This window comes from Arachis hypogaea, chromosome 8 (assembly GCF_003086295.3).
Source record: "Arachis hypogaea cultivar Tifrunner chromosome 8, arahy.Tifrunner.gnm2.J5K5, whole genome shotgun sequence".
In the NCBI taxonomy this organism is placed as follows: Eukaryota; Viridiplantae; Streptophyta; class Magnoliopsida; order Fabales; family Fabaceae; genus Arachis; species Arachis hypogaea.
In genome coordinates, this window is record NC_092043.1 from 34,370,177 (window position 1) to 34,394,759 (window position 24,583).

The following is a 24,583-nucleotide window of genomic DNA, read 5'->3' on the forward strand; positions in this document are numbered from 1 at the left end:
ACGTCCTCACCCCTACATCTGTCCACCCGATCTGTTCGGAACCCGACCAACGAACATTGGCGCCGTCTGTGGGGACAACTCCTGCCTAAATGGAAGTCGTGCTGGGTCCCGGTGACCAAGCTCGAGTAGCCGGAGCGGAGGGGGCAGCCTCCATCGCTTCACTGAGGGGGCGGCGGAGGGAACGGGTGGCGATAGCGCCATAATAATGCAGGAGCTACGCCACAGAGTCCAGAACTTAGAGCGACAGCTAGCCGACCGGGAGCGGGATGGACGGTCTACCGATCCCAGCTTTACCCCATCTCCCGGGAGCGAGGAGGAAGACTCTCACCGAAGCTGCCAGCGGCGTACATCCGCTTCCCGGACGGAAGCGGAGAGCACGCGGGAGGAGTCACCCATAATAAGAAGGCGAAACGACAGGATCATCTACTCCCGAGGCGGGCCGACCCGCCGAGCAGCAAGAGGTCACGAGGACGGGAAAGGGAGATCCGAGAGAACCCGGCAACCCGTCATAATGGGTGTCACCCCGTTCCACCGATCTATCCTCGAGGTCCGGTTGCCGAAACACTTCGACAAACCAACGGACATGAGGTATGACGGAACTCAAGACCCTCTAGAACACCTCACGGCCTTCGAGGCCAGGATGAATCTAGAGGGAGTAGGAGACGAAGTAAGATGCCGCGCCTTCCCGGTAACCCTAGCAGGACCAGCGATCAGATGGTTTAACGGCCTCCCTCAAGGTTCCATCTACAATTTCTCAGACATCAGCCGTGCATTCCTGGCCCAATTTACAACGCGAATAGCAAAGGCCAAGCATCCTATCAACCTTCTAGGGGTAACCCAGAGACAGGGAGAGCCGACCAGGAGGTACTTAGATCGGTTCAACGACGAATGCTTGGAAATCGACGGCTTAACCGACTCGGTGGCCAGTCTCTACCTGACAAACGGCCTCCTCAACGAGAACTTCCGAAAACACCTTACCACGAAGCCGGTTTGGACAATGCATGAAATCCAGACGGTGGCCAAGGAGTACATAAACGACGAGGAAGTCAGCCGAGTCGTGGCTGCCAATAAGCGGCAGTCCGGTTACGGCCAGGCTCGGCAGTCCGGTGGCGACGATGAGAGAGCAAAAGAGAAGGCCAGGGAGGAGGCATCAAACAAAGCACCTAGGCCGTTCCCTCGAGTCGGGAAGTTTACTAACTACACTCCACTCACTCTCCCCATCGTGGAAGTCTACCAGCAAATAGCAGAGAAGGGAATTCTTCCGAAGCCCCGACCACTTAAGGACCGAACGGGAGGAAACAAGAACCTTTATTGTGATTACCACAAGGGTTATGGCCATCAAACGCAGGACTGTTTTGACCTGAAGGACGCGCTGGAACAAGCGATAAGGGAAGGAAAGCTAGCAGCGTTCTCCCATCTCATCAGGGAGCCGAGGAGACGTTATCGCGATCAAGACGAGGAAGGCAAAGCCCGCTTGGCCAAGCGGCGACAAGAACCCGAAGACAGAGACCACGGCCTCACTGTGATAAACGTGGTAACGGCAAAAAACGCCGCGCCAAAATCCCGATCGGCACACAAGAAAGACGCTAAGGTCCTGACGATCTCATCCCCGCCGGTGCAAGGCTCTAAGAAACCTCCATCCATTTCTTTCGGCCCGGAAGATCAATGGTTCAGCGACGCCCCGGAAAATCCCCCCATGGTCATAACGGCCAGAGTGGGAACCGGTCTCGTCAAACGGATCCTCGTCGACACAGGAGCTGATTCAAATATCATGTTCCGCAACGTATTCGACGCACTAGGGCTAAAGGATGCCGACCTGACGACTCACCAACACGGGGTTATCGGGCTAGGCGATCACTTCATCAAACCGGACGGAGTCATATCCCTACCAATCTCGGTGGGGCAAATCCAAGGCCGAAGATCGGCGATGGCCGAGTTCGTAATCCTCCGAGATTCCACAGCCTACAACATCATCTTGGGAAGAAAAACAATCAACGATTTTGAAGCCATAATCAACACCAAGCTGCTAGTTATGAAGTTCGTTACCGATGACGGATCCATAGGCACCATAAGGGGAGACCTCGAGACGGCGGTCGCTTGTGACAACGCCAGCCTTTCCCTTCGAAAGAAGTCCAAGGAAGCATCCGGCGTGTTCCTAGCCGACCTTGATGCTAGAGTAGAGGACAAGCCGAGGCCAGAACCAGAAGGGGACCTGGAGAAGTTTAGAATCGGTGACGAAGAGGATAAGTTCACATTTGTCAACAAGAACCTCCCACATGAGCTGAAGGAACCCTTGATTGAAATGATAAGGGCCAACAGGGACTTGTTCGCCTGGACACCAGCCAACATGCCGGGCATAGATCCAAAAATCATCTCACATCATCTAGCCGTCAAGGCGGAAGCACGCCCAGTGTCTCAACGAAGGAGAAAGATGTCGGCGGAAAGAGCAGAGGAGGTGGCCAAGCAAACGGCCGGCCTCCTAGAAGCAGGCTTCATACGTGAAGTGGACTACTCGACGTGGCTCTCAAATGTGGTATTGGTGAAAAAACACAATGGCAGGTGGAGAATGTGCATGGACTACTCTGACCTTAACAAAGCATGCCCCAAAGATTGCTTCCCCCTCCCCAACATAGATGCACTCGTCGACGCCGCGGCAGGATACCGGTATCTGAGTTTCATGGACGCCTACTCCGGTTACAATCAGATACCGATGCACCGTCCCGACGAAGACAAGACGGCGTTCATAACGCCAGGAGGAACTTTTGTCTATAAGGTAATGCCATTCGGCTTGAAAAATGCGGGGGCAACATATCAAAGGCTGATGAACAGGATATTCCACGACCTCATAGGGAAAACAGTTGAAGTTTACGTGGACGACATCATGGCAAAAACAACACGACCTGACGACCTCTTGAACGACCTGGCAAGTGTATTTGCGTCCCTCCGTCAACACGGTATGAGGCTGAACCCCCTCAAGTGCGCCTTTGCCATGGAAGCCGGCAAGTTCCTGGGATTTATGATAACTCAGAGAGGGGTAGAAGCTAACCCGGAGAAATGCCAGGCAATACTCCAGATGAAGAGCCCGGGTTGCATCAAGGACGTCCAGAGGTTGGCAGGACGGTTGACCTCACTATCCCGATTTCTCGGAGCTTCGGCGGCAAAGGCCCTGCCATTTTTTAACCTCATGAAGAAAGGGATGGCGTTTGAGTGGACACCCGCATGTGAAGAAGCCTTTCAACACTTCAAGGAAATCCTGGCGGCACCTCCCGTTCTCGGGAAGCCAAAGGACGGGGAACCACTATACCTATACCTCGCTATAACAAGCGAGGCCCTAGCCGCAGTTCTGGTACGGGAGGACGGGAAAGCTCAACAGCCAGTCTACTTCATAAGCAGGGCCCTGCAAGGAGCAGAATTAAGATATAGCAAGTTGGAAAAGCTAGCCTTAGCACTCCTAACTTCCTCGAGAAGGCTAAAACAGTACTTCCAAAGTCACCAAGTTGTCGTCAGAACGGACCAAGGGATCCGGCAAGTTCTCCAAAAACCCGATCTGGCGGGAAGAATGATGACTTGGTCCATCGAACTCTCCCAATATGACATACGATACGAGCCCCGGCAAGCCATCAAGGCGCAAGCCATGGCGGATTTTTTAGTCGAAGTAACGGGAGACCCAAGCGAAGACATGGGTACACGGTGGAAGCTCCATGTGGACGGAGCCTCCAACCAGACCTTCGGAGGTGCCGGGATCATCTTGGAAAGCCCGATTGGGGTTGTATACGAACAGTCGATTAGATTCGAGTTTCCCATCTCGAACAACCAAGCAGAATACGAAGCCCTCATAGGAGGCTTAACCCTAGCAGCAGAAGTCGGCGCAAGAAGGCTGGAAATATGCAGCGATTCCCAAGTCGTCACTTCCCAAGTAAACGGCAGCTATCAAGCCAAAGACCCCCTGCTACTGAAGTACTTGGAAAAGGTTAAAAGTTTGAGCCAAAAGTTCGAAGAAATCACGGTCCATCACGTACCCAGAGAAAGGAACACACGGGCAGACCTTCTATCGAAGTTGGCCAGCACAAAGCCAGGGGAGGGGAACCGGTCTCTCATCCAAGGCATGACAAGAGAACAGAACCAGCAATTGCACTGCACATGACAACCCTAAGTTCTTCATGGCTAGACCCCATCACCAACTTCCTGGAACACGGCCAAGTCCCTGGTGATGAAAAGGATGCGGCGAAATTAAGAAAAGAAGCGGCCAAATACGCCGTCATCCAAGGACAGCTGTTCAGGAAAGGGCTCAGCCAACCCCTACTGAAGTGCCTACGCCCCGACTAGACGGACTACGTCCTCAGGGAAGTCCATGAGGGCTGCTGTGGACACTACATCAGGGGCAAAGCCCTAGCAAGGAAATTAATCCGAGCTGGATACTACTGGCCGTCGATGATGGCAGATTCCAAAGAGTTTGTCAAAAAGTGCGTAAAGTGCCAACAGAACGCCAACTTTGCCAAGGCACCGGCCTCCGAGTTAAGCTTGCTAACGACCTCACGGTCATTCGCTCAGTGGGGAGTCGACCTCTTAGGGCCCTTCCCGGTCGGCCCTGGGCAGGTCAAATATCTCATAGTTGCAATTGATTACTATACCAAGTGGATAGAAGCTGAGCCACTAGCTAGCATATCCTCGGCCAATTGCAGAAAATTCATGTGGAGGCAGGTGATAACACGATTCGGGATACCGGAAGTCGTCATCTCGGACAACGGCACACAGTTTACGGACAAGAAGTTCACGGAATTCCTCAGCGGCCTGGGTGTGAGGCAAAGGTTCTCTTCGGTAGAACACCCTCAGACGAACGGACAAGTGGAGTCCGCCAACAAGGTTATCCTTTCAGGGCTGAAAAAGAGATTGGACAACAAAAAGGGTGCTTGGGCCGACGAGCTAGCATCGGTCCTCTGGTCTTACCGAACAACCGAGCAATCCTCCACCAAGGAAACTCCTTTCCGACTAACGTACGGGGTGGATGCAGTGATACCCGTAGAGATCGGTGAACCGAGTCCGCGGTTGCTTCTGAAAGGAGTAGAGGAAACCGTAGAAAAGGACCTGATAGATGAAGCCCGGAAAATGGCCCATTTGACAGAAACGGCGCTAAAACAAAGAATGGCTCTGCGCTACAACACCAAAGTGCTCAAGAGGGAATTCGAGCCAAACGACCTCGTCCTGAGGCGGAATGATATCGGCCTGCCAACCCCCGGAGAGGGCAAACTAGCGGCAAACTGGGAAGGCCCCTATAGAGTCAAAAAGGTGATGGGAAAAGGAGCCTTTAAGTTAGAAAAGCTTGATGGCAAGGAGGTCCCGAGGACATGGAACGCGGATAACCTCAGAAGATTCTACTCCTAGAGGACGGAACGACGCGCCGGCTAATCTAGCTAAGTAGTCAATTTATCATTTGAACTTTATAGTAACTTTCAAGCCCTTTATGTGGTTACCGAATAAGATATACTTGTGCAAATTCTACACCCTATTTTATCTCCGCTTTTCAGATAAACCATCTCGTCATGACTAACGACGACGTGCGGCCCGGGACTGATCACCCCGGGAGATCATCAACTACCGTTGTAACAAATAACTACACGAAAGGCCACGGGCCGCCGGTATAAACGACTACAAACCAAAAACGGTTAATAGGAAAAATAACATGATCAAGCGAATAAACGACAACCATAAACCAAAACGGTTAGAAACGATAACGCAATCAGACGAATAAGAAAAGGTTTATCGCGACAACACGAGCAAGCGACCAAAAAAGGTCATTGTTCACAAGCCAAAATAAAAACGGCTAAGATCAAATTGTTCACAAGCCAGAACGGCTGAAATCAAGATTATTCACAAGCCAAAACAAAACGGCTAAACAAAAACCTTAAAACAAAAGATTCATTTCTTGGGGACATCGACAACTTGGCCATCCTTAATGACTTTACGAACGCCGATTGCCGATGTGTCGAACTCGGGAGCAATGATTTTGACCTGTGCCTTAAGAGCCTCTTCGGTCGCCAGAATCGCACCCTTCTCCTGTTTGACGACGTCTTTATACTTTGCCTTCCATGTCGCCAGTTCGGCTTCTACGGCCTGCTTCTCTTTTTCCACTTCGGCCACACGCTTTTGCGCCGCGCCGACCTGACCCTCCAAGGCCATTTCACGCTCGACCAAACGTTCAACCGTCGCGTCCGACTCCTTCTGTTTCTTCTCAGCAGCTGTTGCCTTTTGTTCGGCGGCGGTAGCTTTCTGCTCGGCAGTGGTGGCTTTCTTCTCAGCGGCGTCCAGTTTTTCCGAAGATTGAGTCAATTGCTCCCGAAGGGTTTCAACTTCACTTTTTAGCTCGTTGTTAGCCCTCCCGGTAGATTCCAACCTCCTACGGAGAGACTCCATCCCGGACAGTTCGAACTCGGCCTTCCGAGCTATGACCGCGCCGCGCAGGAGAGTGCGATACATCCACCTCGCTTGCCCGGCAAGGGATGACTCGTGGAAATACTCCTCGGTACCGGGGATCAGCTGGGAGTCTATGAAGTTCCCGGCGTCAAAATTCCTTTCCATGACAGTAAGGACACCCTCAGGGCTAGACGACGCTGTGGAGGCCTTCTTCCTTTTCTTCGGGTTGGGGACCTCTTCCACCTCAACGTCCGGGTTAGTCATGGAATCCCCAGTTACAATCACCTCGCGGAGAGGGGAGGCATGGACTGCCTTGCCACCTTCAACCGCGGCACCTTGAGCCGAGGTGCCAATCCCGTCGGTTGCGGCACTCTGCTCGGGAACATCCTCGCCCTCCGGAGGAGCATCAGGCCCCTCGGGGATGGGCTGCTCGTCACCCTCCTCGTCATCACCACCGCCCAGAAAGGTTTGAAACAAGTCGGGAAGACCCGTCACCGACGCAGACATATCCACTACAGGAAAGCAAAGAAGGTCGGTTAATCGCCACATGATATCAATAAAAGGAAAAAAGGTAAAGAGCAAAGTAAAAAGCTTCTCACAAATATAATTACGACCGGACTCCTGGTCACCCATGAGGAGGTGGGGATTTACTTGGTTCCTCCCAAAAACTGCCATCAACACCTCGGCAATCTGCTTATCCACCGCCGACATGCCTCTATAGGTTACCTTAATAAAAGTATTGGACCCTGCCCCGAAACTCCAATAAGTCGGGATGAGTCGTACCCCCTCCAAAGACAACCAAAAGGGATGACGACCTTTGGCAGGGCGGACCTTAAAATATTTGTCCTTAAACCCATGGTAAGAATCTTCAAACAAACCGAAAATCTTCCGACCCTGGGCAGACCGGAAGGACATGAACCCTTTTTTGTGTTTCCCCTCCTTGGAAGGGTTTGTGAGGGTGAAGAAGAAGAGGTAAACATCCACGGACACCGGCAGTTCGAGATATTCACACACCATCTCGAAACAGCGGATCGAAGCCCAACTATTCGGATGCAACTGCGACGGTGACACGGAAATTCTATTTAAAAGCGCCATTTGAAAGGCTGAAAACGGAATACGAACTCCGACTTGAGTGAACATGGCTTTGTAGAACCAAATCCAGTCGGCGACTCGGGGGTGGTGGAAGTTGATTTCATACAATCGCTCGTGAGGAGCCGGGACGTAAACGTCGTAATTAGATTCCTCGTCAGTCCCTCCACACAAGTATCCGGCTTGTCGGAACTCGGTGAGCTCCTCCTCGCCCATTTGGTTGGGCGAATCCTTCAAATCGGAAACAACCCAAGCATAGGGATCGTACGCCGCGGGGTTAACGGATGCCCGGGAAACCGTGCGAGCCATACCTACATGGGGGGACCATCCAGTCAGTCTAAGAGATCGGTCGCTCAGGCCGAATACAGACACTAACCCCACGACTCCCCGACCAAGGCCAAGCGAGACTAAAACACGAAAAGAACAACAAAAAACCTACCCTGGAATGGTACTTTCCCCCCTAACACATCTAGTCGCAATCAAAAGGTAACGCAACAACAGCAAAAACCAAACAACAACGCGCAAAAATAATGCATAAAAGGGAGATTGATTCGAAAGTTACCTAAATTGATGAAAGGAGATGAAGTTGTAAGTCTGGGAAAATGCAGGAAGGATGAACAAGGACGTCACAGCAACACTCTGAGATCTTATGCCAAATGAGAAGGAAGAGAGGAATGAGGAGTGTGGAAAACTGCAGAAACATAAAGCCGAACAGTTTAAAAACTGCCTCCCCAAAAGCGCGAAACACTTGGGGGCAGAATAGTCTTTTCAAACAGGGTTTTTCCACCCCATTATGAGCATTCAATGCTCGGCACAAGGAACGATGCGATGAAACGGTTGCTTGTGCAACCAAGGGACACGCGCGTTGAGGGCATACCCTTCCCACGAGAGGCCGATCAGACGAGACACGAGACGACGCGCCATCGGTAGCTCCCACGACTACCATTGGCGCGTGGGGGCACTGTTACGGCCTGGCCCAACATTCGCACGGGTCGACCCGACTCAAGCTCTACCCGACCCGGTTACGCACCCTCCAACCGACCCGGACACGCGTCCTGTACGGCTCACACGCGGCCGTAGGGCAGAGTCCCTTGGGATATGGGCCTGACTCCACGGGGGGCCCATGACTGACACATATATAAAGGGGAAGCTGGCTCTTTCCCCGAGGTATGTCATATTCTTCCAACTCTTTATTCTGCCCGCCTGCACATTGCTGACTTGGGCGTCGGAGTGTCTTTGCAGGTGGCACCCCCCTCACCACTACTCCAAGACAAGTGCTCGGCTACTCAACAGCCCGCGAGCAGTGCGACCCAAGCTAAGACGTCCTCACCCCTACATCTGTCCACCCGATCTGTTCGGAACCCGACCAACGAACATTAATGATGGTAATTGTTCTATTTAATTAGTTTCAATTTCAACACAGGTGTAGATTTTCATTTTCATAAGTCGAGCAATCAATTTTACTTTACTTTAGTAACTTATTCTCTTATTACTTCTAATTTCATAGTAGATTATATCATTGGTTCATTTCTCTATTGCATTCTTGCTATCATCATCATATTTGTTCTTTCTGTTTGCATTTTTATCCAAATTACTTATTCATGACTATACTGACCTTTTTCTCCCTATGTGGCAGACCAAAACGAATTCGATAGCATGGATTATGGAACCCAATAAAACCAATAAATTTCACAGCTGTAAGTTCATGAGATGAATTTAACCAGTGTTTTTCTAAGCTATTATTGTATAAAATTTTGGTTTTAGCTAACTTCTAAAATATTTATCTATGTTTTTGAAATTCTATCTTTTCAATTATTATTTGTATTCTTATGGAGAAATTCCATGACCATGCAGGAAAATAAAGATGGAAATTGCTATAGCTATGATGCTAGAAAGTTAGATGAAGCCAAATGTGTTCATATGAATCCTGTTTCTGCAGTGTGAGATCAATGTTTCCTAAATATTTGCTATCTTTTTCATTGTGTGCATATATGTACAATTTAACAATAGACAGTTTTGTCACAAAATGGATATATTTTTTTAATAGAATAGTTGTTGATTTTAAGCCTTACAATGCTATTAAGCCTTAAAAATAGCACTACAGCACCATAAAGTAGTTCAAGAAACCTAGAAAGTAGGAATCATTATTCCTTATCAAACTATATTAGGTGCTTGCATAGTTTTTTATTGCGGATCGCGGCTCATGGCGGTGAGCCAAAAATTTGCCATAAAATTATAGTGAATGCTATTGCGAAAAATGACGAAAATGACGGATTACCTAAAATACACATATATGTACAAAAAAATATACAAAAAAATTGCAAATATAATAAATTATAAAATCTATCTATATAAGCAACTTTTCAGTCATAAAACATCTAATTAATATAGTAAATATAGTAGTAAATTTAGCAAATAAATATAACATTAAGTTCATATCATAACTCAAAAGTCATAAGCAAGCCATAAAATAGAAGATATAAAACATAAAAACTATAAACCATCTACATTCTAGCTCTCATCAAATTCATCCAAATTAACACGATTATTATCGTGTTCCTCTACCCCATCATCGTCATCTGATTCAGTATCATTGAATTGAATCTCCTCTTCTTATTCTTCTTCATTTTCAGAATCCTCTTCATCTTCAAATTCTGGTTCTTCTTCCTCTTCCACAATTACTATTTTTCTTTTTCCCTTTTTTTAAGCCTTAGACCCACTTGGTCCACCCTTTGCACCACCTCTTACGTTGCAGGTTCTTTTTTTTTTATTTTGTTGTCTTCTAGTATATATTGTAGGCTCATGTCCTCCCATTGCTTCAAAAACAAGGTTCCAACTCAAAGTGTTGTCATCTTGATGAACCAAATCAGCATCATCCATATTATTATCATCTCGAAAGGTGGCAGTCCCAATTTCTCCCACTAACCACTCATTACACTCATCAATGTCATTGAGTGCAATAGGGTCAACTTCATCTTTAAGGTTGTACCTCTTGATGAGTTGTTGGTTATACTTTATGAAGACCAAACTCTCCATCCTTTCATGATCAAGCCTATTTCTTTTCTTAGTATGAATATGCTCAAATATACTCCAATTGCACTCATATCCCAGAAGCACTACAAGTCAAGCTCAAGATCTTGATAGCAAGGTCTCACATGTTTGGAGCTTCATGCCCATATATCTGTCTCCAAAATGCTATAAAATTAAAACAAATTTGTCTAAGCCTTTAATCGAACTAAATTTATAAAGCTTTGTAAAATTTATAACAATCTTACGGGTGAAAGCTTTTTCCTTTGAGATTTTGCAAAGGATGATCCAAAAAGTCCATAGCCGACCTTATATAGTGCTTGCTCCTCCAATATCTTCTCTTGCACATCGATACTTGGCACCAATCTAGTGATGCACTCAAACCACTCCTTTGTAACTTCTAAATCCAACTCAATGCGAGGATTATCATAAAACAGCTCCAGATTCAGAAAATGACCAGCTGATGCAACGGACGATGAAGTTGGCAATTCTATCTATTGTCAACGATTTTAAAAATTTCAGAATATTTGCTCACATCATTAGAAAATGTTTTCATGATGCATTCCTTTGCCTTCTCCATTGCTTCATATATATAACCCATTGATGGCTTCTTCTCCCAATCAACAAGTCGAAGCACCCGAACAAGAGGCCCCATGATCTTAAGGGTGTATTTGACATGATTCCAAAATGAGGGCCTAATAACAATCTTTGTTGCCTCCCTCCCCTTTGCCTTTCTTGACAACTTATTCCTTACCCACTCATCTGAAGTGAACATTCTTCTTAGATTTCCTTTCTCCTCATAAAAAGCCTTTCCAAAGAGAGAAATGAAGTGGCAAATCGGGTGACTGCATGCCTCACCAATTCCTTGTCATTTGTGAATTAACTGCCACAATTAAAAAACAAACTAGTAAAGCAAAACTATGATTAGCAGTGGTTGTTCAAAATTGCTACAAAATCTACTGCCCGCATTACTAACTAAGGCGGTTCACTCAATCGCTGGTATTGGTTTTGATAGTGGTTTAAAATCGCCGCTAATCACAGAAAAAATCGCTGCAAATCTCCATTCTTCTTGTAGTGTTTTATTATTGGGTTTATCAAACTTGTCAATAGAAGTCTACTGTTTTTCCTTTCTTTGGACCACCACAAGTATCTTTTTTATTGGCATTATGGTTGTACACTGCATATTGAATATATAAAAAAGTTAGAATTAAATATACATTTAAAATTATAAAAATACATACTAATTATTTTATTAATACATTCAAAACTCATGAAGAATCTAAAATATATTAAATATTGATTTATAATTTACAATCCAACATTACAAGATTTGTTGATAACTCACTCTAAACTATTCATAAAACAAATCAAAACTTAATATTAAGAATGTATAAAAACTCACCATTATCTAAAAATATCACCATCATTTATAATATGGTAGTTCTAATTGACCATTGATAAGGAGGGTTGAAAATTTTAGCATATTTAGATAGCTATTAGAAATGCCATATAATTCAGCATATAGTATGTTGAAAATATATTTACTTAATTGCATGAGACAGCCGCAAAATATATATATATATATATATATATATATATATATATATATATATATATATATATATATATATATATATATATATATATATATATATAGTAGGAGTAAATATCATTATACAAAAAAACCAAAACTGAACTAAAAAATTACAGTCTCTCAAATAATTTTTTCTTGTTGAACTCTCAACCCAACATTCAAGCATCTTTCAATTACATACTATTTTTGTGTAGACAACTAAAACTCATATAATTAGTAAAACTCACATAATTAGTTGTTTTCACACAATAAATTCTGATTTACTCAAACTTTTAACAATAAAAAATATAAAAATTCACATGCAATAGTCTGAAGTTTATAATTAATATCTGTTATGTGTATTAAATAGTTGATAATTGTTTATCAACTTCACATAAAAATAAACTACATGAGTCTTTTTACTCCAAAAAATGGTAAAAAAAATTTTCAATTTATACATATCTATTAAACATTCTTCTATTCTTTTTTTTCTTTTTTACGGTATTTCTCAACCCGACAGGTCATCGGATTCGAACTCTCGACATTTACTTAAACAAACTATTGAACTAACCATTAGATCAACTCAAATTAGTTTCGGTACATTCTACCATTCTAGGTTCTAGCAAAATACTAGACTTGGTGAAGGGTACCGATTTCTTTTTCTTATTTTTTTTCGGGTTTTGAAGGGTACTCATATCTTTTTGAAATCCTTACACCTGTGGGGGCCTAACTACATGGGCTAACAAAGTGCGGGCCCAATAACTCAAAATCCCCAAATCCAAAAACGAAAGGGAGAGAGTAGGGTTAGGGTTTAAGTTGAGTTTCTACTCTCTAGCTTATACCTTTGATTCCGTTTCCGTTTCCGTTTCGATCGATTATCTCGCATAGCGAACTGCCAAAAAGAAAGGGCGGAAAAAAAAACCGAAGTTTGTGAAATCAATGGCGACACCGGCGGCAAAGCGAAAGCCAGTGTTTGTGAAGGTGGATCAGCTCAAACCGGGAACAAGCGGTCACACTCTCACAGTCAAGGTTGTTAGCTCGAAGCCCGTCAAGACAGTCAGCAACCGTGGTGGTCGGACGTCGATGCTGGCGGCGGCTCGTCCTTCTCGCATCGCCGAGTGCCTCGTCGGAGATGAAACTGGAACCATAGTCTTCACTGCCCGTAACGAACAGGGTATGTTTCTTGTTTCTGTCATTTTGTTTTTTGAAAGTTCAATCCGTGTATGTTGTGTGTATGTAATTGTGATGATTTGAAGTTCTATTTGGTGTATGATCAAGGAAAAAACATGTAAAGTTGTTGACTTTGTGATAGGATTAGGCTTCAGTCCCTTACGTTAGAAGAAATTGGGGATTATGTATGCTGGAGTTGCTAGCAATCCCACTTTGTTACTCGTGCATGTTGATTTAATAGCGAAAGTTGCTATGGCTGCCATAAAAGTTTCAATCAATAGTGTTTAATATCAAAGGATACATACCTCTTGGCCTGGCAATTTTACTGTTTAGGAGTTGAGTTCATTCAGAGAAGCTTTTTTTTTTTTTCCCATTTGAAAAGCATGTTATGATTTTGAACTTAAAAAGGGAAGCAATCCATGTTGCTAATGCTAACATAATAATTTCGCCCCATGCCTTTTGTACTCGCTATGTCTCTCCATTAGCTGACTTAACGAGTTCTTCCACAATTGGGTTGCCATTGTTTGTTGTTTCTCGGAGGAGAATTAGTGGGAAAACCAGCCGGTATTCTGAATGGTCTATGATATCATAGAGGTGATTATTGGTCGGTAACTTTAATTTTGAATTCTTAACGGACTTTCCGGTTAGGGCTTAAGTCGGAACCACGTATTGATTCCACTTTCCACTTCTGCGCATTACGAGCATTACGAATTAAATACGCAAATGCTATTAATTAATGTATTTAATTATGTTAGTTAGAAGTTAGGTTGATCGTGATTTATGGTATCTTGCATGTTGTAACCAAGATATTTAACATCTCCCCTAGTAAGCCAAACATTATAGGTGAATATGCATTAGCATCTGTTTGTGGAAACATGATACATTTTCGAGTCCATGGAGTAGTCAACATGTGTGGTCTACCAAACTCATGTTTGTTTTTCCAGTCTATGCTAAAATGCTCTCAGCCTTTTCTTGGTTTTTTAAGTTGTGGTGATTGATTCATTTATTTTTGTGCAGTGGAACTCATGAAGCCAGGATCTACTCTAATTTTGCGTAATGCAAAGATTGACATGTTCAAAGGATCCATGAGGCTAGCAGTTGATAAATGGGGCCGTATTGAAGTCACTGAACCTGCAACTTTTGAGGTTACAGAGGATAACAATCTTTCATTAGTTGAATATGAACTAGTCAATGTTGTTGAAGAGTGATTTTGATTTCTGGGTGTCTCTAGAGTTGCCAGAGGTTCTGATCTTTATTTTTACAATTGAACTATTGGCTGCGGGGCAGTCTTAAATAGTGGTACAGTCTCTGTTTATTTTAGTCCTAAATTGCTGTGGTTAGTGCACATTTTTACCCTATTTAAGTCAGTTTTGAAAGATGATGGTTCTTGCGGTTAACATGCAGAAGTGAATATTGCTATAAAGTTACATAATTTAGTATTTTTATGGAGTCATCTTTCATGCAAATGTAATCATGAACCGTAAGCTCGTACAGATAATTCTTCTGTAAATGCTATCCTTTTCATTTGATGCATCCAAAAGTTGGTCTAAACTCGTCTATATTCTATGCTAGTTGCCCTCTGCAATTTTAGAGTGGTTGTTATCATAGCTGTTCGTGTGTATTCACTTCGGTTTCCCATTATTAACTAAACAAACTAATGTAATAATATCTAGTCTATAAATTTACTTTTAATATCTAATCAAAGTAATTTATTACATTCGAACTTTCAAAAATGTGAATCGACCCTACTATTAATATTGTCTAGAATTAAAATATAATTAGGAATTCTATAACTAAACATCCTCAAGACGATACTAGTTCAAGCTCATTTTTGTTACTTTCCCACAATGAAATTGGGGAAGCCGGTAAAGAATTAGGAGAGCTCTACAAAATGTTTTGGATTATCATACCCTGTGCATTCTGCTGTTAAATTGTTGATTAGAATATCTCCTATAGCAGTGAGAGTATTTGAAGTAGAGTTGATTCACGTTTACTTTTCTTGTTAAGATATTGTGGTTCTTATGATGTCGAAAGTTATTCGTGAGAAATAGGTAGGATTCCAGTTGGTTTGAAACGGCCATAGCTAAGGGAGACAATTGTGATGGATTACACTGGATTCTCAACATGACGGGTAGCAACAAACGTAGATAGTTTGCTACTTTGCATATTTAAGACGGAGAATCACTGAAAATAAATATCTAGTGCAGGATTTAGACACAGAAGTCGTACAAGTTGCAGAGTCTTCAAAGGAACAAATAGAATTAGTACTTGACATGGGGAATTAAGACCTAAATGTAAGAGTTCTGTACGTTGTTATCCAAAGCTCAAATTCTAAGAAGTGAGCTACAAAAACTGGCCAACTTTGATACTCAAGAAATAAAATTTGAGCATATTCGGTATTGCATTCGGTAGTTATCATCACATCATGATCCCTCTCCTTCTGAAAGTTGAGAGTAAAAAGAAGTATATAAGAACGTATCATCAACTGTCTAATTCACAGAAAGGTAGCAATCTAAAGACAAACAAGTTATCATGTCAACAAAAATATGAGACCTACTTATTCGCAGTAAGTAATTGAGAAAAAGGAAAGTGTATACTAGATGAATTTGGATCAGCCATATAAAGAAGGATGCTTAATAGGCACCCTTTAAGAGTTGAAGTTGAATGTAGAAGTTTGACTACATAATCCAGCTCTAACATTCACTAAACCTCCCTAGCTGATCCAATTTGAAATTTCTAAACAAGGACAAATAAGTCAAAACTTTATCCAATGATGCGCAATACATTTTCAGCTTATTTGCCTTCAGAAACTAAAATCAAGGTGGATAAAGTAGCATCCTTTTATGCATCTGAAATAGAAAAAGAAGTACAGATGGCTCAGTCAAGACACTGCCTCACGAAGCAGATTTGTACATAAAAGATTGCTTGCATCTTCAGAACACTAATCACACATCATCATTGCAATCTGATTAAACAAAAAATATCAGTATACACCTTAGTCATCAATTCACCCTAGTACTATGCCAAAAGAAATGCAAAAAACACGGTTTAGTGAATTTCAGCAGCACAGCCAAACAAATCAATGTATAATATTCCAATTAAGGAAACATTAAATAACAAAGCACCAAACTGAACTCTGGAGAAATGTTTACCGACGATTTTTAATACAATGTCTTAGAAACTCACATCCTCACCGAGAAATAATGCCTACTGTTCTTTTATTCCTGTGAATTGTACTCACAAATTTTAAACATGATAAATAAAATCGGAAGCAAGTAATTATCTTCTAAAACACGATATAGAACTAAGAAAAATCTAGCATAATGACATAGTGATATTCATGATCCCAACTTAGCAAAAATTCTGAGAGCTGACAAATGTGCTCTGTATAAAAATAATTGGGGATAGATATCTAGCAATTCTTCCTAATAAGGACTCCATGTCATCCCAACTTTGCTCTTGATCTTCAAATAGTCTTCTCCTTGCCTACAAACAAAAGTAGTGGGTACGGCTTCACTAATAAATTTAGTTGCATGAGTTGGGAAAACAGAAATTCCAGGGAATAAGTTTATCTATAAATATCCTAGGTACAGAATTAATAGATCACGAAACACCTGATCAAGCATTAGACACAGTTTTTTTCACGAAATCTCACAAGACCCTATTAAGTTGAACCAGAGAATTGATAAGAAACACTCACTTACCGGAAAATCAAATTGAAGAAAGAACACAAGGAATGACACAGATGTTTAGCTACCTAATTCAAAAGTAAAATCCAACTGTCAGGAAATTAAAATGAGCACAGACCAGCAGACCCAATGAGGAGAACCACATTACACAATACTCTTCCCCTCAAACATAAACTGAAAATATCTTCAGAAGTCTTTCACGTTCTCTTTCAAAAACTCATATCACAACTTCCAACCATATGGCATGAGCATCAATACTAAGAATTCTAATAAAACAGGGAATTAACATCGTTTTGTAGGCCATTTGCAAAAGATCACAGTTACTAAAACAAAATATGCACATTAAATGCATGGAGTGCTACCTACAGTATAATGTGACAAGAGATATCTTCCAAAAACAATGCCACTGAACCAAAGCCATTTTAATAAAATCAAATGAACCTCTTCATAATAACTAAAGAAGAAACTGCTTTAGAGTAAGATAAGATACCTTCCGAGAGCCAACCATAACTGCGGCGAGAGACAGCGAGCATGGAAGTCATCAGTGCTGATGCAGTGACCGTATGGTAAGGCAGCATTGATTCCACACAGAAGCTCAATTCCGCAGGACACCTTCTCAAAAAACCATAAATTCAATTCATCACAAATTGATAAACAACGAGATTAGAATTCAGCACTAATAATGATAAGCATTGCTCAAATGCGATTCTGCACCAAAAAGCTTCTAGCACAGAACAATTGCATCTTTAAATTAATCATAAACAAAATAGAAATTCAGCTAACCCAAGCTAAGCTCAACTCTACCTGTAATTCACCAAATCTTAGCATGTCCTACTTTATTGGGGAATCTGTGGGTAACGCAAGTAAGTAACTTACTCACCTAAGCATGGATTGTGGCGGAGGTTTATTTGAGCCAAGACGGAACGGAGAACGAGCTGCTTTAGCTTCGGCGCCGAGACGGAAAGCGGCGCGGCGAGCAGAGCATGACCGGAAAATCGACCTCGCGGTGGCGCCGGCGGCGGATGCCATGTTCCTTTTTAATTAATAATCGAAATGATCGGAAAATAATGTTTAGGGTTCCTTGCTTCCTTAGTTCCTCACTCTCGCCGGCTCTGTAACTGTAACTGTAAGGGTTCTACGAAGCTAAAACCCTGCACCGGTTTTGGCGAGTAGCCGTTTTGTGTTTTTGGGCTCCGAAAATTCCAATTGATTGTTTCTCTCTAGATTTGGGCTTACTATTGGGCCGGATCCTTTTCGGGTAGAACAGGCATCGCTTTTGAAACCCGAGTGTGCGTGCGTGTGAGTGAGTGGGTTGAGTTACTCTCGAGCAGCTTGTTCCGAAACCTACTCTACGGAGCTCCTCCAAATCCTCCCCAAATCCGTCGCCACCGTCGCCGTTGTTGCTTGTGAGTTTCGCCTTTTATTCTCTCTGTCTTTCTGTTCTTCGCTGTATTTGATTACAAAAAGCTTGTAAAATTGTAAGGTTTCAATCTTTCTTCACTCGAAATTTTGAAATTATTTGAGGTTTCACTCTATCGTTGTTTCGTTGCTTTGTTTTCTTTATGAACTACGGGTGCAGTCAAACAGTGTCGCTACTGAGTTATAGAAGAACGCATGGCTTCGTTATTTAAGGTACGGTATAGTAATCTATTTCATTTGAGCTTGTTTTTTTTTTTTTTCCTTCTAGGGTTCATGGACTAGGCGGTTTTGCAATCTTATTTGGTTTAAAAAAAAATGTGTAGCTATATAAAATGTGTTTAATTTATTTTATTATTTGTTCATGGTGGTGGTTGTAGGATCCAGCGAAGCTTTCAGCTTATCGAGATAGAAGATTTCCCGGAAATCAGGAGGAGTTTGAGCATGCTCTGCAGACATCAACAACGGTTTATGTTGGAAATATGTCATTTTACACGACAGAGGAGCAAGTTTATGAGCTGTTTTCCCGAGCTGGAGAAATCAAGAAGATCATCATGGGCTTGGATAAGAACTCGAAAACACCATGCGGCTTCTGTTTTGTTCTGTAAGACTCAAATTGCTGGATTACATGGCATTATACTCTTATTGAATGCATGGACAAGGTGTAAATGTGGAAAAACAAATTTGCAGAGTCCACTCTCTTTATTAGCAATAATTACTATCTGGTGCCCCACAATTAAGAATAAATTCTGCTTCAGCAATTCATTATGAATGTGCTCTGTTAATTTCAGTGAGTCGTTATGAATATTCAAGAATTATTCATTGTGTAGTATTTTCTTACCAGATATTACTCACGTGAAGATACAGAGGATGCTTGCAAATATATAAGTGGGACAATACTTGATGATCGCCCCATTCGTGTTGATTTTGATTGGGGGTTCCAAGATGGAAGACAATGGGGCCGTGGTCGTAGTGGTGGCCAGGTTAACTGTTATGCCTTTTGTTTTCTCTGAATATTTTTGTTCTGGTCTTATATGAAGTTGTTTTTTATCTTTCATTTTCCGTAATTCATGCAGGTTCGTGATGAATACCGAACTGATTATGATCCTGATATCCTTTTAATTGCTCCAAATAATTTTGTCTGCAACAGTTGCATACTAGATAGTTACTTAGTTATGTGCTTGATTTTCTTCCTTACAGAAAAAGGAACTAACGTTATTATTTTAAATGCAGTTACACAAATGTGTCAGTTCTTAAAATTTGAGGGTATTATATAGCTACTATGGTTCACTGTCGATTGGTATGTGTAATAAACAAATATAATTGAGTTTTGCTTTAGTGAGCATGTGTGATTTCTTTCTGTGTATTCACTGAGCATGTTTCTTCAAAGTGATGATGATTTATGAAAACTCTTGCACCATTCATTGATCTAGAACCAGGAAATTCACTGCATCATTGTTGAAGAATGGAATACTCTAGTTTTTATCTAGTTTTCTTTTGTCCATTGAAGCGAATAGACCAGAGACAAGTCATTATATGCTTCTCCTTTTAGTTTCCTTAATTTTTCATACGTAGAGGTGGTTATGGGAAGTTGGTCCAGAAAGAGTTAGAAGTACAAAGGCAGCTTGTAGACTATGGCGCTGGTTCTTTGGGCTCTTTCCCACCTGTTATTCCGCATTCATGTAAGTGACTTCAATCTGTATTTTGCACAGATCTTCAGTTGCTAGGAGTGGCTCTGACACAATATTTCACTAGTTTTCAAAATTGAAATTACCAAAAAAATTGGTTCATGTGTTTTCCATTTATGTAAATTCAAAATTCTGCTTCATTTGTAAGCTATTCTCCTACTCCCTTACTATGCTTACCTCTGAAATTTCAAGTTGCGGTTAAAATTGTGCCTGCCTCTCTGGAAATATTCAACTCAAGGCAGCTTCCAAATATATGTATTCATGTATACTAGGGTTTAGGTTGTGAGGAGCAGCCTACCCCCTGCATTGTATCTGCCTGCAGTGTAAAGAAATATCATAAAAGTGAAAGCCAATGACACCTACAGTCCTACATTATTTCTTATTGATTGAAGACTAAGGTTCACAATTTCCTGTTAGAAGTTCTACTTTTTTTTTTGTTTGAAATAAATTTTGTTGGCAAAGTAAATCACAAGTAAATGTAAATGCCATTGTGGATGCTCAAGTTGGACATGGAAATTGCTGCATCTTAATATTTGAAACATGGGTATTTTTTATTGTGTTCAACAGCCAACTGTATTGGATCGTTGGTTAAAATCCAAATATGTAAATTCATGTTTTAGTCATTCCTTATCATTTTTTGTGAGTTTATATTTCTCGCAAATTAAGCTTTTGGCAATTTTGCTCCTGCAGATGGTAGACATGGCGGAGGCCATGGCCATGCTCATGGTCATGGTGGATCCCATCGGCATGGTAGAGGTAGTTCCATCACATGACAATCTGTTTTGTTTTTTTGTCCGGTAATTTGGTTTTCCAGAGGTACCTGTAATTTTCCCGTTACTGATTTGCCTTCGAATTTACCATAGACTACCATAGGAAGAGATACAGAGATGATGACCGCCACCCTCCACACGAATCCTCAAAGAGAACATCAGATCATGAATCTCGGAGAAATGCTGACCCTGATTCCAGACCGGTAAACTCTACTGAACTTAATTCCATTTTTCTCAACAGGAACTTATATTTTTCAAGTCGAGGAATGGTTTTGGTTTTATTCCTAATACTTGTGCTTACATTTCTGATGTTGGTAGTCTGTCCATATACTTATTTTAGGCATGTCATGTTTTGACAGTTGTTTAGGAGTTCAATTTGTCTCAATCAATCGCTTACTATGTCAAATTGTGGCAGGAAAAAAATCCACGATTTCGCGAGAGTGGTGATTCTGACGAGGATGAGGAAGATGATCGAAAGAGACGGGCTTAATCAGAATTTCATAAATAATGTACTAGTTTTACACAGAAATTTTTACAGACTATTAAAAGTGGAAGATTGTGGTGTCTATTAATGAAAATTGCAAAGATGGAATTGTTAACCCTTAATTCTGGGTTGGATACTTGGATCTGCTACTTGTGGTAGTGCCATGTTATGTATTATTATTTCTTCTTTTGATTTTTCGGTAGCACATTTTGCTTGGTAACTAATCTTTAAGTTATTTTAGCCATAGTAACGAAGCAGAGGAATTGTATTTCTACTTGTACTTAGTGTGTACAGTACTTGAATATAACATCTTAGAACCAAATATCTTCCCATCATAGTTTTCTTTTGATACTCAAAGGAAGCGGTAATCGTGAAATAAAAAGGATACAAGAAATCAAGAAAAGATGGAAAATAAAAAAGGGAAAGTGAATGTTCCACTTTACAGAAAAAAGATCACTTTAATTTTAGCATTGAAAGAATGTAGAGCTAGACTGCTTTGTTGATTTAGCAAATATCCATTCTCCATGAATTGGTGAATTTGTAGTGCTAAAAAGTAAAAGTAAACTAAGCTCTAGAAAAATAAGTGCATTAGTACGGTGCCTTTTTGACTAAAATGTAACATACAAGCATTCATGATTGATACTAATAATTACAGCAAGCATGCATAAATCATGTTTCTGAATGATATCCATTTAAGGATATTTCGGTATTCTGTCTCATCTCTAATACTTAATTGTGTCTGTCTACAATGTTCCCAAATCAAATGTTACAAATAAATATAAAGAAATAATCATGCCAACCAAAAGGAGGAGCCATGAGTTAACATGAGAGTATGGATTTGCTTAATTATGGGGACACTGAGAAATAACGAAGAAGGATAAAAATAATGAAGAAAGCAAGAAATTTACTTCATATAATTGTTAACAGAACATTTGAGCACAAAATGTAAGACTTTCCATTTGGTGAACTACCAAAGAAAGCTAGAATCTCACACTGCACAAAATGACAACATTACATCATACTTTCCATCTTTTGGATCTGCAAAACAAGAAACTGTGCAAGACCACTGATGAAACTAGAAAATAAAGCATTACAATGCCCACATAACTTAGTATCTTTGTTCTTCTGAATTCGTATGCATTCTGTTTAACTCACTCTCTAATTGTCTAAAAATATGATGGAAGAAAAAAATAAGGAAAAAAATAACACTCATGGTGTATACCCTTGGCTTTCTTGCTGCTTCTCATACTCTTCCATGGTGTCAAACTCATTAGGGTACTGAGTTTTCTCATAGTATCCTTCATTCTCAGTTTTTCCTCTCACTGATTCATACTCATTGAGGTTATAATTCTGATTATTATTGTTCTTCACAGGATAATAGTACTTGCCATTCTCCATGAACCTTGTGTCACTCATTCCTTCTCTCTTCACCTCATCAAAGACATTGTTGTAGTTGCTGTTGTATTCATTGTTAGTGTTGTAGTTACTGGTATACCTTTCATTGTAGTTGTTTTTGTTGTTGCTGTATTCATTGCCATTGTTGTAGTTATTGGTGTACCTTTCATTGTAGTTGTTGTTGGAGTAGCTGTCCTCATGGTTCTTGTTATCATAGCCATTGTTGTAACTGCTCCTGAACTCTTCTTCATTGTTGTTGGAGTAGCTGTCCTCATGGTTCTTGTTATAGCCATTGTTGTAATTGTTCCTGAACTCTTCTTCATTGTTGTAATTGTTGCTGTTTCTTTTCACCACATTGTTGCTGTAGCTGTTGGGGTTGTAGTTATAATTATTGTTGTTGTTGTTGTTGAAGCTCTCACCAATGAGATCTTCATCAAGAAGCTCATTCTCAAAGGTGGTTGTGGTGGTGATTGGAGTCTCCTTATTGGGAGAAGAATATTGAGTAGCAGAAGACTCAGTGCCATAAAGGCCATAGCCATTTCCATTGTCAACAAAATCAGGCTCTGGTGCTGGCCCTGATTCTACTGTTGTTGATCCTGATTCTGGTGCTGGTGCTGGTGCTGGTGCAGTGATTGGTTCTGGTGTTGGTGCTGCTATAGGCTCTAGTGTGGGTGCTGGTGTTGGTGATTTAGCTTTTGGTTTCTCAGGCAAATTTTGATGCTCTTTGACATTGTAGATGGTTCTAAAATGGGTGAAGAGGCTAAAGACTTTGCCTTCTCTGGCTTGAATTTGAGGGGAGAGAACAAGGACAAAGAAGAAGAAGAAGAAAGAGAGTTTGGATACTAAAGAAGCCATAGTAGTGTTGAACAGACAGTAAGAGATGACTGCTAAGAGACTAAACTTGTTAAGGGTTATTTTATAGAGTCCTAAGGGCTAAGACCTTGGCTTGTTGGTTCTATAAAATCAGAGTCAGAGGCCTTGTAATTATGCGGGGATTGTGGAATAAAAGGTGGGGTTTGTGGGGTATGATTATAGTGATTAGTGACCATTTGGCTATCATGCATGTGCAAAAGGTTTGGGAAAGTCAGCAAGGGAAATATTAGGATACATAGTGCAATGAAGCACACTGACCACTAGTCTTGGTCAAAAAGTGTAAGTATTTTTTTTGTAACTAATTAGAGAATTTGAAAACATATTCTAATAAAACTGATTTTTGTTTTTAATTATAGGGTTATGAATTCAAAATGTTTAGAAAGATAATATGTATAATGGGTTGTTTTTCACAACCTACAAAATGCTGCTTATGTCAGATAAGATTGTTTTTCACAACTTAAAAAAATGTAATTTATATGCTATAATATATCTTACAAGTCTATTTTGGTAAAATCCACCAATTTTAAATCTCGTTTTGTGTATCCAATAATGTTAGCGGCAAAATTTTTAAATAGAGTTATGATTTGTGACGAATTAATCATTAGCATAACGAATTGGGAGATACCGTGAAAAACAATATATATATATATATTATTTAAAGTTTTGTTAAATGGAATAAAGAGCACTTCGTTTTCACTTTTTCTTCAGAATTTCTCTGGTTACATTGCTAAGAACCCCTCCTTTGCTATCTGAATTCAGAATTGAAATTTCAAGGTCCCTATGCTCATTTTCCTGAAGTGTGAACTAGGATGCTGTTAAGGTTGAAACTATAAATCGCTTGGTCACTGTGTTATTATTGTTTATGAATAAACTTTTTTCCAACAACCCTGCACTGCTAGAGTGGTAGTTTGGTAGGTTTAAACACTATTTATCTGACAAATTAATTAGTATTAAAGTTACAAGTTCATTATAATAGTTTAGATCACACGGCTCATTTT

At 41.2% G+C, this 24,583-nt stretch overlaps 4 protein-coding genes across 14 annotated transcripts; 2 read left to right on the top strand and 2 right to left on the bottom strand.

Moving 5' to 3' along the window:
- The first annotated feature begins 12,819 nt into the window (after positions 1 to 12,819).
- LOC112707154 (uncharacterized protein At4g28440) lies at positions 12,820 to 14,821 on the top strand. Its single transcript, XM_025758763.2, has 2 exons — positions 12,820 to 13,274; positions 14,288 to 14,821. Exons 1-2 carry the CDS (start codon positions 13,040 to 13,042, stop codon positions 14,476 to 14,478), a joined length of 426 nt encoding a protein of 141 aa, XP_025614548.1. The 5' UTR covers positions 12,820 to 13,039; the 3' UTR covers positions 14,479 to 14,821.
- Positions 14,822 to 15,479: 658 nt separating this feature from the next.
- LOC112707155 (protein NUCLEAR FUSION DEFECTIVE 6, mitochondrial) lies at positions 15,480 to 18,078 on the bottom strand. 10 transcript variants are annotated; one of them, XM_025758771.3, is made up of 4 exons: positions 17,840 to 18,078; positions 17,450 to 17,571; positions 16,975 to 17,027; positions 15,480 to 16,235 (listed from the first exon to the last, which is right to left on the bottom strand). In XM_025758771.3, exons 1-3 carry the CDS (start codon positions 17,986 to 17,988, stop codon positions 17,020 to 17,022), a joined length of 279 nt encoding a protein of 92 aa, XP_025614556.1. In that variant the 5' UTR covers positions 17,989 to 18,078; the 3' UTR covers positions 15,480 to 16,235; positions 16,975 to 17,019. The 10 variants fall into 10 exon arrangements, with proteins under 10 accessions (XP_025614556.1, XP_025614553.1, XP_025614552.1 ...); XM_025758768.3 differs by having other exon boundaries at positions 15,480 to 16,756; XM_072201170.1 differs by having other exon boundaries at positions 15,845 to 16,119; positions 16,975 to 17,023.
- A 149-nt stretch (positions 18,079 to 18,227) lies between these two features.
- Positions 18,228 to 21,509, top strand: LOC112707153 (nuclear cap-binding protein subunit 2). Of its 2 annotated transcripts, none has more exons than XM_025758761.3 (9): positions 18,228 to 18,365; positions 18,539 to 18,591; positions 18,756 to 18,979; positions 19,220 to 19,358; positions 19,452 to 19,485; positions 19,947 to 20,057; positions 20,754 to 20,819; positions 20,927 to 21,036; positions 21,249 to 21,509. In XM_025758761.3, the coding sequence occupies exons 2-9, from the start codon at positions 18,574 to 18,576 to the stop codon at positions 21,321 to 21,323; spliced, it is 777 nt and encodes a 258-aa protein (XP_025614546.1). In that variant the 5' UTR covers positions 18,228 to 18,365; positions 18,539 to 18,573; the 3' UTR covers positions 21,324 to 21,509. The 2 variants fall into 2 exon arrangements, with proteins under 2 accessions (XP_025614546.1, XP_025614547.1); XM_025758762.3 differs by having other exon boundaries at positions 18,275 to 18,365; positions 18,533 to 18,591.
- A 692-nt stretch (positions 21,510 to 22,201) lies between these two features.
- Positions 22,202 to 23,685, bottom strand: LOC112707151 (uncharacterized). Its single transcript, XM_025758760.3, has one exon. It carries the CDS (start codon positions 23,565 to 23,567, stop codon positions 22,527 to 22,529), a length of 1,041 nt encoding a protein of 346 aa, XP_025614545.1. The 5' UTR covers positions 23,568 to 23,685; the 3' UTR covers positions 22,202 to 22,526.
- Between the last annotated feature and the right edge of the window lie 898 nt (positions 23,686 to 24,583).